This window comes from Scyliorhinus canicula, chromosome 6 (assembly GCF_902713615.1).
Source record: "Scyliorhinus canicula chromosome 6, sScyCan1.1, whole genome shotgun sequence".
Classification (NCBI taxonomy): domain Eukaryota; kingdom Metazoa; phylum Chordata; class Chondrichthyes; order Carcharhiniformes; family Scyliorhinidae; genus Scyliorhinus; species Scyliorhinus canicula.
In genome coordinates, this window is record NC_052151.1 from 101,269,040 (window position 1) to 101,283,151 (window position 14,112).

The 14,112-nt window shown below is 43.1% G+C and overlaps 1 protein-coding gene across 4 annotated transcripts in view; it reads left to right on the top strand.

Moving 5' to 3' along the window:
• The window catches only part of trmt11 (tRNA methyltransferase 11 homolog), a 108,884-nt gene that overhangs the window by 37,899 nt on the left and 56,873 nt on the right, over nucleotides 1-14,112 (top strand). For all 4 annotated transcript variants that reach the window (XM_038799759.1, XM_038799758.1, XM_038799761.1 and 1 more), the window contains one exon: nucleotides 2,986-3,117. In XM_038799759.1, the coding sequence (XP_038655687.1) occupies nucleotides 2,986-3,117 (132 nt within the window). The remainder of the gene's footprint in view (nucleotides 1-2,985; nucleotides 3,118-14,112) is intronic.

Below are 14,112 nucleotides of genomic sequence, written 5' to 3' on the forward strand. Positions count from 1 at the left end.
GAAAGTTTAAAATTTGTTTTTATGGAGCCAGAAGGAGCAGGAGTGCTACTCCAGGCACCACAAACCATCAAAATTTTCCTGACTGATGACCAGTAGGTTGCTGACCTTCACAGGCCAAAAGCCACCAAGCTGCCTTTGAATACCTGTTGAGGATGACCAGTTGAATGTATAGACATCAAATTAATCCTGGACAAGGAAATGGGCTTCCCACTGTGGATCATAACATTTTACAGTGCAAAAGGAGGACATTCGGCCCATCGAGTCTCCACTGGCCCTTGGCAAGAGCACCCTGCTTAAGCTCACACCTCCACCCTATCCCCTTAACCCAGTAACCCCACCAAAACTTTCTGGACACTAAAGGCAATTTTAGCATGGCCAATTCACCTAACCTGCACAACTTTGGACTGTGGGAGGAAATCGGACCGGCACCCAGAGGAAACCCATGCAGACTCCACAGTGACAGTGACCCAAACCGGGAATCGAACCTGGAATCCTGGAGCTGTGAAGCAACAGTGCTATCATGTGCTACCGTGCTGTCCTTAAATCACAGGTCGTTTCTTGCTGGCTTCCTTCTTTGCAGCCATATGTTTCGAGATGCCACGTTCAACCCCTAGGTGGCAGCATTTATCTCTGGTTTCAGCATGAACATAGTCTGTGCTAAATAGAATCTCAAGGTGAGTCCAGGGAAAGGGTAAGATGGAGTTTATTTTTGTTCCTTTCCTTTTGAAGAAATGTGTAATACGTGTACTCCACAAATATTGACAAAATATCTAAAGCTATATTTGAAAGTGATCTGGAGGCTTAGAATTGATTATCAAAATGTCTGGAGAACAGCCATCAGTAAAACAAGTAGAATGCTGAACAGTTATCACTAAAAGGCGAGAAACTCTATAGTGTGCTGTTCAAACTGTGAACCATTCTGGTCACTGTGACACAAGAGATATTCAGGTGCTGGCGGCAATACAGAAAAGAGCCAGGAGGCTGATCCCTAGTGTCAATGTTATGAAGGCTGGGGAAACCTGGACTCTTCAGCTTCAAAAGGAGACGGAGAGGCGATGGAGGTACTTAAAATTGTCCATTTTTATGGAAAGTGTTAATCCAAATAAACAATTCCTGAACGAATTACAAGCCTGAACAGTGAACACAAGGAAACGGGAAGTTCCCTGAGTGATTAATACAGATTTTTGGGTAAAATAGTGGATGCAAAATCCCTGGAATTAAGAAACAATTAGATGCCTCATTGGGAAAAAGAAGGACCTTTCTGAATGAATGGACCAGAAGGCACTAAATGACCTTCCTCATTGGTGTTTATCTTGTGAATGACTCTCTTGCTAATAGAAACCATTAATTTTCTATTCCTCAGGACTAACATTCTTCACTTTGATCAATCAGTTCAACCCACCCCCAAAAATAAAGTGGAAATTATTGCCAGATGATCTTAATTTAAACATCCTGTTCGAGTTTCTTTTATTTCATTGCATTCGTAATTTCCTTTCAGGTTGTTCTACAAGTCATTGTTCTATGTCTCTTTACAAACTACAAATACTTTAATATTTACATGGTTATTTTATCTTTCTATAATGTTATAAAATATTCATTCTTCACATTTCACACTGGGGTGTTACATGATTAAATTCGGAGGCCACTTTGATGGCTGTAACTGAAGATGCAAACTCTGTTAAAACGCAAATGAATAAAACTCCAAAATCATTATAAGCACGTGAAACATATCTATAATTTAAAAAAATTTCAGATTTTAAATTACTTTCCAACGTGCCAAAGTTGCTAACTTGATATTATCAGGAGTCTACAACTCTCTTCCAATCACTTGCCCTTTTAATGCTAATGGGCCACATTAACCTGTTAAATATTATTAATAACATTATAGTGCTGTGATCATATAAATTAATGGCTGTTTATTTAGCAGACTACACTTTAATTCTGTAAACCAAAATGGTCATGTCTTCACTGAGGTTTGGAGAAAATAGATGGCTGAGTGTTGATAGAATCACTAATAGACTACAGACCTCTATTTAGCAATGGTTTAAAGATTCTAAGCCCGTTGAAAATTAATCCTACGCATATTGTGGAAAAGTGAGAGAGTCTTACTTTTTTTAGGCTGTTAAGATCACCTAAAGATGAACTTGGGAAACATTCTGCACAGTTAAATCAAAAAATGAATATTTTACCGCAGGTTAGACCTGCTGGGAGTATACTGATGTAAAATAAGTATGAACAGTGAAGAGCAGTTTTTTTGTTAGTAGGCATGGGTGAAGTGGTCATTGATGGGTATATTGCAATGGACAGGAAGATAAGAGAGGATCGCAGAAAAGTGCAGAGGGTTTAGGTGACACAAGATTCACAGCAGGCATTACACCAGGCAATGGCTGTACAGCTATGTTGTCCAAATCTCCTCCAGTAGATATCAGTAATACTGAAGTCATCCACTCTGGCTCCCATAAACACCTACATGCCTCTAGCTTCAACTCTATCAACCTCCCAGGCTGTCACCTCGGGTTAACCTCTGATGTTTGCAACCTTAGTATCAAGCCGGTATCAATAAAGACCCTGTGCTTCTCTTCCTCCCCTGCATTTTGCACTAAGACTGCTTTCTTTCACCCTTGACACTTAGACTGGTTAAGTACTTATCAGATACTTGTGAAGCATTAAAGAATAATTTTCATAGTTGCTTCGTTAGCTTCTATTTTTCTCCACAAAGAAAATATTTTTAGGATCGCACACCTCAACGGCATCAGTTCTGTCAATTTTTTTAAAAACTAGGGAATTAAGGTGAAAAATCTGTCTTCCTCCAGTGAAAACTTTAATCTGTATCCATGTGCCTACTTTAAAAGCTGGGGGGGATGAATTTGAAGCATTCAAGAACTAAATAAGAAACAAACCAATTAAAGATTATGTACTCATCATAGAAAATAAATCTTACCTGTCATCTGAAGAATTATTGGATTTGTTTTTATTACCTTTCAGTATCGAAAGTCATGTCCCAGTCTCCATGAGTTATCATCTGAGTGACATTTTCATCGACCTGCTGAACCTTGCTGCAGAAAACCTGGTCATGAACGGCCGTTTGGTTTACTGGCTACCTGTATATAAACTCGAGTAAGTATCTGTTCATTTTTATACTTTTTGAAAACATATTGTTTACTTCTGAACTTTTATAATATAGCCTGTAATAATAAATCTGGTATTTGACTCCTAGTGAATTGTTATTTGCATATTTTAGTGCTACTATTCTACCTTCTTAAGTATGAAGGTGTAAAGGACACTTGCTTGGGATTACTTTGTATCGAGTTTTGTTTAGAGTTTCACTTGCTCTATTTTGAAGGTTAATATGAAACAGAAAGAGTAGATCTTGTATTCGCCAAGAGATTGCTTTGGATTGTCAAAAGTGTTTTTTCCTCTTTTTTGCTGTTTCGATATTTGATTTTTTTTTTAAAAAATCCTTTCTAGGAAGCCTTTATCTAAAGTACTTCCTTCCAGGCCTTAGCTTGTAATTGTTCTCGAGAGTTCAACACTTAGGGGATCTTACCTGTGAACCCACATCCCCAGAATTTGATTCTGTATTGATACACAGATTTAATAGTTTGAGCAACAACAATCTCTGACCTTAATGTAATGCCTTTAATGTACAAAAAGTGTGTCACAGGATCATTGGAAAACACATTGGATCACACATCACACTAAGTCACGTTTTGTTATTATTACATGGGACCTGAGTGTCACTGGCAAGACCCACATTTGTTGCCCGTCCCTAATTGCCCTTGAACTCTGTGAAATCCTAGACCATTTCAGAGGGCAGTTAAGAGTCAACCATACTGCTATATCTGGAGTCATAAGTATAGGCCAGACCAGGTAAGGATCCTTCCCTAAAGAACATTAGTGAGCCTGATGGCCAACAATTTTTGATGGTTGTCATGGCCACCAACATTGATGATGAACTTTTATATTACAGATTTTTAAAATTGAATTTAAATTCCACCAGCTGCCTTGGTGGATTTGAACCTGTGTCCCTTGAGCATTAGCTTCGAACTCTGGATTTCTAGTCCAGTAACATTACCACTATATCACTGTCTCCTCTCCTAAGACATTATGTCACTTGACAAAAGCTTGGTCAGAGAGGTAGATTTTAAGTAGTATCTTAAAGGAGGAAAGAGTGATAGAGAGATGGAGAGGTGTAGGGAGCTTAGAACCTAGAAAGTTATTCAGAGCTTGGGCCGAGGCGACTGAAAGCATAGCCACCAAAGATAGAGCAGCTAAAATAGTGGATATGTATGAGGTTGGGATGATAGGAGCTCAGGGGCTAGATTCTCCGAGCCTCCACGCCGAAATCGCGTTGGGCGCGGGGGCGGAGACTGGCTGTTTACCCGGAAATCGGGACCGGTGCCACTGAAGCACCGGTCTCTGGAGAATCGCTCGCGCGCGATCTACTGGGCGCGTGTAGGGGGCCACTGACAAAGCCCCCCGCGATTCTCCGCACAAAACTGGCTGAGTTCCCGACGCCGTGGTTCTAACCACATAGTGGCTGTCGGGAACCGCAGGTGGCGGCTGCGGACTCAGTCCGTGGCTGCCCTGGTGGGGGGGCAGGGGGGGATCGATCACGGGGGGGGGGGGGGGGGGGGGGGGGGGGGCTGTGAGCCTCATGGACGGCCAGGGGAGCAATCGGGCAGCATGGACCTGCGGGCGTGTTCCCACATCACATGTGGGGGGTGGGGAGCCTATATTTTTATGACGGTCCACGGTGCGTGTCCGCTAAGTCGCACGGCTGCCGTGCGCATGCACGGACTCCCGACCGGAAGTGCGGGGCCCCGTATCCGCAGCCAGAGCTGTGAAAAGCACTCGGGCCCTGTTGCCCCCTGCAGGTAGGAGAATTGCTCAGGACTTTCTTAAGGAAAGTCCAGAATGAAATTCCAGCGTTTTCATGCTGGCGTGGGGACATAGCCTCATTTTTGGAGAATCCAGCCCTAGATGTCATGGAGGATTTTGGGGCTGGAAGAGGTTTCAGAGATTGGGAAGCAGGAAGGCCATGGATGGATTTGAAAACAAAGATGAGAATTTAAAAATCAAGATTTTAGTTGGCTGGGTGGCCGTGAAGGTTAGCGAGTACGCGTGAATGGTAAACACAACTTGGTGTAAATTAAGAGCCAGTGTAAGGGTCCTTCCTGATGATTCCCTTATTTTCCCTTTCTTTATTTTTGCTTTTATCATTTTGATCCATAGATGTTTAATGGTCGGGTATATTTAAGTCAAGCAGTAGAGAGAATGAGGGATTCAAAAGTTACAACAGAGAACACTCTGTTAGCTTTAGACAGAAAATCTCAGATTTTTTGGCATCCGAGAGATGGGCTGGGACTCGGTTCGATTGGTTGGTTGGTGGCCAATGAAATGGCCAAAATGCTGTATTCTGCCCAGTAACAGGTGGTGATAGGATCCTGCCTGAGTGGGATGATTTCCAGAGGGCTAAGGAAAGCAGAGTTGAGACCTGGACACACAGAGAAAAGGACCCTCTCTCTCTCCCTCGTGTTTTCTCCAGGAATGCTGTGAGCTGCTGTATTTCTGAAACTGCAGAGACCTGAATGAATCTACCGTGAAACCATTACAGGCTGAAAACCTGTATCTGAAAGTTTACTGTGAAGGACTGTCTGCTTAAAGACAACCATCTGAAGCAAAGGGCGGGATTTAACTAAATGGGAACAAAGTCCCATAGCAAGTGCATAAAGCCACATGTTTCCCGGCACACTCAGCTCTATTAAATATCACTTGCGTTAGAAAGGCACTCAGAGCCTGCGCATACCAGCTGGCAGAGGTATTCACAGACATCTTTAACCTATCCCTACTCCACTCCGAGGTCACCACCTGCTTCAAGAAGACCACCATCATACCGGTACCAAAGAAGAACCAGGCAACGTGCCTCAATGACTACCGCCCAGTGTCCCTGACGTCAGTTGTAATGAAGTGCTTCGAGAGGCTGATTATGAAGCGCATCACCTCCATACTCCCGGAACGCCTTGACCCACTTCAATTCGCATATCGTCGCAACCGGTCCACATCAGACGCCGTTTCCCTGGCCCTACACTCATCCCTAGAGCATCTAGAAAACAAGGACTCCTACATCAGACTCCTATTTATTGACTACAGCTCCGCCTTCAACACCATAATCCCAGCCAAGCTCATATCAAAGCTCCAAAACCTAGGACTTGGCTCTCCACTCTGCAACTGGATCCTTGACTTTCTGACCAACATACCACAATCAGTAAGAATGAACACCAACACCTCCTCCACAATAGTCCTTAATACCGGTGCCCCGCAAGGCTGCGTACTTAGCCCCCTACTCTACTCCCTGTACACACACGACTGCGTGGCAAAACTCGGTTCCAACTCCATCTACAAGTTTGCTGACGATACGACCATAGTGGGCCGGATCTCGAATAATGACGAGTCCGAATACAGGAGGGAGATAGAGAACCTAGTGGAGTGGTGTAACGACAACAATCTCTCCCTCAATGCCAGCAAAACTAAAGAGCTGGTCATCGACTTCAGGAAGCAAAGTACTGTACACACCCCTGTCAGCATCAACGGGGCCGAGGTGGAGATGGTTAGCAGTTTCACATTCCTAGGGGTGCACATCACCAAAAATCTGTCCTGGTCCACTCACGTCGACGCTATCACCAAGAAAGCACAACAGCGCCCATACTTCCTCAGGAAACTAAGGAAATTCGGCATGTCCACATTAACCCTTACCAACTTTTACAGATGCACTATAGAAAGCATCCTATCGGGCTGCATCACAGCCTGGTATGGCAACTGCTCGGCCCAGGACCGCAAGGAACTTCAGAGAGTCGTGAATACCGCCCAGTCCATCACACGAACCTGCCTCCCATCCATGGACTCCATCTACACCTCCCGCTGCCGGGGGAAAGCGGGCAGCATAATCAAGGATTGTTCCCACCCGGCTTACTCACTTTTCCAACTTCTTTAATCGGGCAGGAGATACAGAAGTCTGAGAACACGCAAAAACAAACTCAAAAACAGATTCTGCACATAAGTGTGAGACTAGCTGTCTCGCTTTAATACGTGGATTTTCAATAAAGTGACCCGACCACAATAGGCAGGATTTAAATTGCAACGTCTTGTGAGATCACATTAGATCTCGCGAAGTGTTGTGAAGCCATGTAGATCCCGGGAGAGCTGGCTCCTGGCTTCTATCGGCCGCACGGTGCCACAGTGAGCTGCTTTTCGGGCACAGCATGGCCGTAAAATCACGCCCAAAGATTCTTTTGCCTTTCACTCTTATTATTTTCACCCGTCTTCTTCCCTCTGTGTTTGTCTGTCTTGTGTGTGTGTGTGTATGTGCGCAGAGGGTGGGGGGCAAGTTAAAGTGGGGGATTAGGAATTAGTTGATAGTTAACCAGTTGTATTTGCTGCATATTTCATTATAGTTCTTGTTATTAATTAGAAATAATTGTGTTTAAACTTACAAACCTGGTGACTAATTATTGGGCGGCCAAGGGTCAAAGACGTCAGGTATTTTTCTAAGAATCATTGGTTAATTTAATTGTGTTGCAACTCTGGGTCAAGTGGGGCTGGAATTGACTGTTGCCCCAGCCCAGGGTGCTGCAACACCAGGCAGCAGAATTTTTGAGGAACTCAAGTTTACAGAGGGTAGAAAGTGGGAGACCAGCCAGGGATCCGTTGGAATAATTGAATCTAGAGGTAACATGTGTGAATGAGGGTTTCAGCAGCAGATAAGCTGAGACAGGGGCGAAATAGCAGTGTTCTGGAAGTGAAAAAAAGTGGTCCAAGGTGGTAGTTCAATTTCAGACAATTGCCAGGAGGAAAAATGAAATCAATAGTGAGACAATACAATATAATCAAATAACACAAAGTGTTTATGCTCATTCAGTGAAGCTACTATATTGGCCCTTGTGACTGTAGAATTAAATAGTCAGTATTTCATAGCATGTAGAAGGTATGGCATTTCCTAGTAGAAACAATCAAGGGAAACCTAATATTCTTGTTGAAATCATAAAGTACAATATCACACATGGTCCTCCACATTATCCTCTGCATTGACATCATAGAATCATAGAATTTACAGTGTAGAAGAAAGCTATTCGGCCCTTCGATTCTGCACCGGCTCTAGGAAAGAGCTCCCTACTTAAATCTATGCCTCCACCCTATCCCCGTAACCCAGTAACCCCACCTAATCCTTTTTTGGACACTAAGGGCAATTTTGCATGGCCAATTCACCTAACAGGCATATCTTTGCACTGTGGGAGCAAACCGGAGCATCTGGAGGAACTCTAAACGCAATTCTTTGGGGAAAAAAGAACAAAATCATATTTTCCTTTTATTCTTTCATGGTATGTGGGTGTCACTGTCAAAGCCAGCATTAGTTGCCCATTCCTAATTGCCCTTGAATTGAGTGGCTTGTTAGGCCATTTCAGAGGGCAGATAAGAGTCAACCACATTTCTGTGGGTTTGGAGTCAATGGCAGAATACCTTTGCTTAAGGACACTAGTAAACTGGATGGGTTTTTACGACAATGATAGCTATAATGGTCACTGAAACTAGCTTTATAATTTCAGATTTATTAATTGAATTGAAATTCCATCTGCTATTGCGGAATTTAAATCCTCATCCCCAGAGCAGTAGCCTGGGCCTTGGGATTGCTAGTCCATGACATTTCCAATACTCTATATTTAATAAACCATAGTAAGAAGTCTTACAACACCAGGTTAAAGTCCAACAGGGTTGTTTCAAACGCGAGATTTCGGAGCACTGCTCCTTCCTCAGGTGAATGAAGAGGTATTCATTCACCTGAGGAAGGAGCTGTGCTCCGAAAGCTTGTGTTTGTAACAAACCTTTTGGACTTTAACCTGGTGTTGTAAGACTTCTTATTGTGCTCATCCCAGTCCAACGCCGGCATCTCCACATCATTAATAAACCATGGGCGGCATTCTCCACAACCGGAAAAAATCGGCAAAGCCGTCGTGAACTCGGCCAGGTTTCACGACGGCCTCGGAGGCCGCTCCTCGCCCCCTATTCTCCCCTACCAGCGGGGATAGGAGGGCCATGCCGGGAAACTCGGCCGCCGGGCCTTGTCCCTGGCTTCAAGTCCCGGCGTGCCACGAATGACGCCACGGCGGCGTCTAATGACGTCAGCCGCGCATGCGCGGGTTGGGCAGCTCAAACCCGCGCATGCGCGGTTGCCGTCTTTCCCCTCAGCCGCCCCGCAAGATGTGGCGGCTTGATCTTGCGGGGTGGCGGAGGGGAAAGAGTGCGTCTCTCAGAGACGCCGGCCCGATGATCGGTGGGCACCGATCGCGGGCCAGTCCCCTCCCGAGCACGGTCGTGGTGCTCGATCGCCGATCCGCCCCCCACAGCCCCACACTTACCTGTGCGCGCCATGTTCACGACGGCAGCGACCAGGTGTGGTTGCCGCCGTTGTGAACAGGCCGAGAACGACAGGCCGCTCGGCCCATCCGGGCCGGAGAATAGCTGGGGTGCTGGAGAGTCACGGTTCTGCCTCCATCGGGCGACTCTCCGTAGATTTCCGCAAGCAGCCCGACCACGGACATTTGGCCGGTGGGGAGAATAGCGGGAGCGCGTCAGACCGGCGTCGTGGGAAAAAACGGCGCAGCCCGCTATTCTCCCACCCATCGTGGTTGCGGAGAATCGCGCCCCATGGCTTTATACCTCATAAATATTGGAGATTGTTTCAATTATGAGAGGCCCAGATAGAGTGGATGTGGAGAGAATGTTTCCACTAGTAGGAGAAACTAGAACTCAAGGGCTCAGCCTCAGACTGAAGGGAAGAACCTTTAAAACAGATGAGGAGGAATTTCTTCAGCCAGTGGATGGTGAATTTGTGGAACTGATTACCACAGAAGGCTGTGGAGTCCAAGTCACAGAGTGTCTTTAAGAGAGAGTTAGATAGGTTCTTGATTAATAAGGGGATTAAGGGTTATGGGGAGAAGGCAGGAGAATGGGGATGAAAAATATATCAGCCATGATTGAATGGCGGAACAGACTTGATTGCCGAATCCTGCTCCTATGTCTTATGATCTTGTGTAAAATTCCTTGCGTGGTTCAGGTAATGTTAGCTTGATCTTTGTTCTCTCAGTTATCCGATATACTTTCCAGGTTTGTGACAAACACTAAACTGTACATTGTGGAAATGTATATTTTGAAAGTTCATTTAGTTAAATGTTGGTGTCAATGATTGTGGCTGTAATACTATATGCATTTCATTGTGCTGTTTAAAAAGGTCATTATTAAAGTTTGAAAGACCCCATTATGTATCACTTTACATGATTTGAGACACAATAGAATTTCCTCACATGTTATTCAATGTTCCGTTGGATTTTTGAAGTGGAACTGTTCACAGCAGTGTTCTCCCACCTGCCATAATACTTCAACAATAAACATGTGAAAGCTTCCTGTTAATAAGTAAGATTAACAGTCCAGTATTACTGTAATGTTTACAACATTGCTCATACCTTCTAGATCATATCAGGTTCATATATTACATATATGTTGAGCAATGTGCAAAGTGCTATCATTTTATTTTGCGTTTCAAAAGCTCATGAATAAAGATATTCCCTTTGGAAACAAACCAGCATCAAGTGTATGAAGGAGAGGATATGCTTTCAATTATAGAGTGAAATATTTCATGAAATTAAGCTTTCAGTTAATTACTTTTGAGGCATCTCATTGCTGATTACTGCTCAAAGACTGTATGTTTCATTCGATCAAATGTTACAAACGGGGGATCCTTTGGAACCAGCCATGTAACATGAGAAATATCTCTACCAGTGCAGTTTCAAATGGATAACCGCTGACTGGAGATATTTAAGAGATCACCTCACAAGTGGTGATATTTATCATATCAAGCATTGGTCCTTGATACATCCTTTTTATTACACTTGACTTTTAAAAAACAATAACTGTAATGTTTTATTTTGTAAGTCAAGATGGGTTTGAGACTACTTTCTGATGTCATACATGTTGAAATTGGACTGTACTTTCCATGAGTCTTTATTTCTAACAGATTTAAATCTCCGAGTATTATTGAGATGTTGCTGATTATCATTTTAGAAATTGTGATTGTTCATCTATTTCAGGAATATTTTGTTCACAAGGAAGTTGTAAATAACAAGCTTCAGGTCATAATGTACCTGTGAATGATACGACACAGGGCCACAGCATGAAGAAATATCATCAAGATCTCTCTGGCTGAAACAATGTGGCCAAAGTATCACAAAGTAGGCACAGTAGGACAGTGGTTAGCACTATTGCTTCACATCGCCAGGGTCCCAGATTCGATTCCTAGCTTGGGTCACTGTCTGTGCGGAGTCTGCATGCTCTCCCTGCGTTTGCGCAGGTTTCCTCCGGGTGCTCCGGTTTCCTCCCACATGTCCTGGAAGATGCGCTGTTAGGTGAATTGGGCATTCTAGATTCTCCCTCCGTGTACTCGAGCAGGTGCCGGAATGTGGCGACTAGGGGCTTTTCACAGTAACTTCATTTCAGTGTTAATGTAAGCCTACTTCTGACAATAAAGATTATTGTTTAAAAAAAAGGTTTGAAGACCACAAATTCCAAAAACAATCTTGTGTGACATGAAAATTCTTTCACAGCCTTTCGCTTTAACCACATGTAAAAAAAAGTCAGATTCATAGATCAAGATTTATGTATACATTTTGGCTTACAATGAACTTTCTTCATTTCATTCTTGCTATATCTGCAGACAATAACAGATGATCGTCATTTTCTTTTTAATTTTTGGCAAGGAAATCCTCCCGAGTTAGTGTCACCTGAAGCACTAACAGGGGGCAATGTTTGAGCACATATTTGAACTAAGCCATATTAAATTGGGGCTGATTTGGACAGCATTCACCAAGTGCTAACTGTAAAGCACTCAAAATGGCATTGACAATCGTATCGCCCCCCCCTTTAGGAACACATCCGGCCTGCTGCAGTTTGAAAATGATCCAGCTGAGGGTGTTAAAAGCGACCACTATTTTGGGGATAGGCTTTGTTTAAGATGTAGATTGGGGATCCTTTCATCTGGGCTCCAGATTACCATTTAAGGTCTGAACTAGTCAGAGCCTGTGTGGTGCTGTGCAGGTGAGGTGATCAGGAACCAAAAAGGACCAGCTGTACTCTACTCTCCACTGCAACTGCTGTTGGCCTTCATAGTCTGATTTCCAGGCCTCAATCCTGGATGCTTGTTAAGCACGCTTTGCTACTTGGTTCCTAAAGGTCAAAATATATCCCATTCAAGGATGGCACGGTGGCTAGTCCCGGGTCACTGTCCATGTGGAGTTGCACATTCTCTCCAAAGATGTGCAGGCTAGGTGGATTAGCCACTCTAAATTGCCCCTTAAAAATATATATCCTATTCAATCATATGTTCCTGCTGAACTCTTTTTTAAAAAAAATCTTGCCCCAGCTGCCAATGGCTGGCTGATATCTATTCATAGTGCTATTTTTAAGGAGGTGGTACTTCAGGTAGTGAAAGACTGGGAGAGCCCTAGCCCTGAAAATACTGATACAAATTTGTGCCCCTTGGTTACTGAATCATCGGCAGAGGAAATAATCTTTGCTTATTTAGCCGCACCGTATCTTTTCCTCTTTGCTTCGGTCAGTTAGTCCTATGTGTTAAGCTTCTCTGCTCTTGTGAATAATTGGCATTGTGTGGCTTTGTTACAAATCTATCCTTTCATCCTAATTATCAACTAGCAAATCAATGTTACACTTTTGTCCAAGGCTCCATCTAATGTTCTTTCACAATGTGGTGCCCAAAACAGCAAACACAACATTGTGACTATAGGTATAAAATCCAGGAAACCCTTTCATGGTTCTTTTGATTGTTAATTCTATCGGTAGCAATGTCTGTATTTGCATCTTACATTTTCTCTCATCCTCCACTCCATGAAGGTGAACCTCATTTAGGGTTTATTTCCATTTTTTAATATGTTACATAATGAAGATAAGAACATCAAAATTTTATACTTGAGCTAGGTGTATGGATATTCAGATTTGCTTTATCTGCTGACTGAGGCTTCTAATATCAAGGACAATAATTACATTGAACCTTTTAGTTCATCTCTGAAAAAATTCATACTTGGTAAATAGTTCCAGCAGGGGATGCTGCAAACCAATAATTCGGTCAAATCGGAAAATGCTGGATTAAGTTGTGTAAATGCAATTCTTATAAATTTATGAAAATATTTTCATAGCCTGTACTCGATTAACTGCTGCAGATCTTCTAATGCTATCTATTTGGTTTAATGCAGGCTAGGAAGATTCAGTTTCACAGCCACGAGAACTGATGTGTTCACAACGATCTCGAGAGGGAAGATGTCTTCTGTGCACTATATGTAGTGAAATGATATTGTATTTATGATTTCTCTATAGATAGTACATTGAGGAAATTGCCATCTTTGTATGGCAATCTGTACTCTCGATTCACAATCTGTGTTTTATGTGTAACAGCTGATCATCTGCTTCATTGCGTATATTTATGTTGTCAATCATAAGGTTGTGATAATTGCTTTCTGTCCTGGTAATTGGGGATTATACTGTGTGAGTCCTAAAGGCAGTTACCCTACATCGACACACGCACACACACACACACACACACACACACAGAAAAATCAGACTTGCAGTGGATCTTATCTAGTCTCTTGTTTTCCATCTTGCTTTGTTGTATATGCTCTTGCTGATCTCCTTAATCAAGACTGACAGGCCATGTTAATTTGCAGAATTCTCAATAGATATCATCAATGCAGCTCCCTATTATGTAATGTATTGCACTTTGTTGGGTGAGGTCGGTCACTGTCCTGTGGATTATACGTTTTTCTCTCTCTCTCTCTTTTCTCCACCCCCCCCCATCTCATTTCAAGTCATGATTTACCTCATAGCGCCTCATAGCATAGCTTGCCTGTTACACAAATAGGCTGTTTCAGACCAGCTTCTTTACACCAACAATACTTATCCAGCCAACTTATTATGCTGTTGAGTATCCTTATGATGTATTAAATACTTACAACATTTTATATTTAAATGCTTTGGGGTCCTAAAGGAAAGATT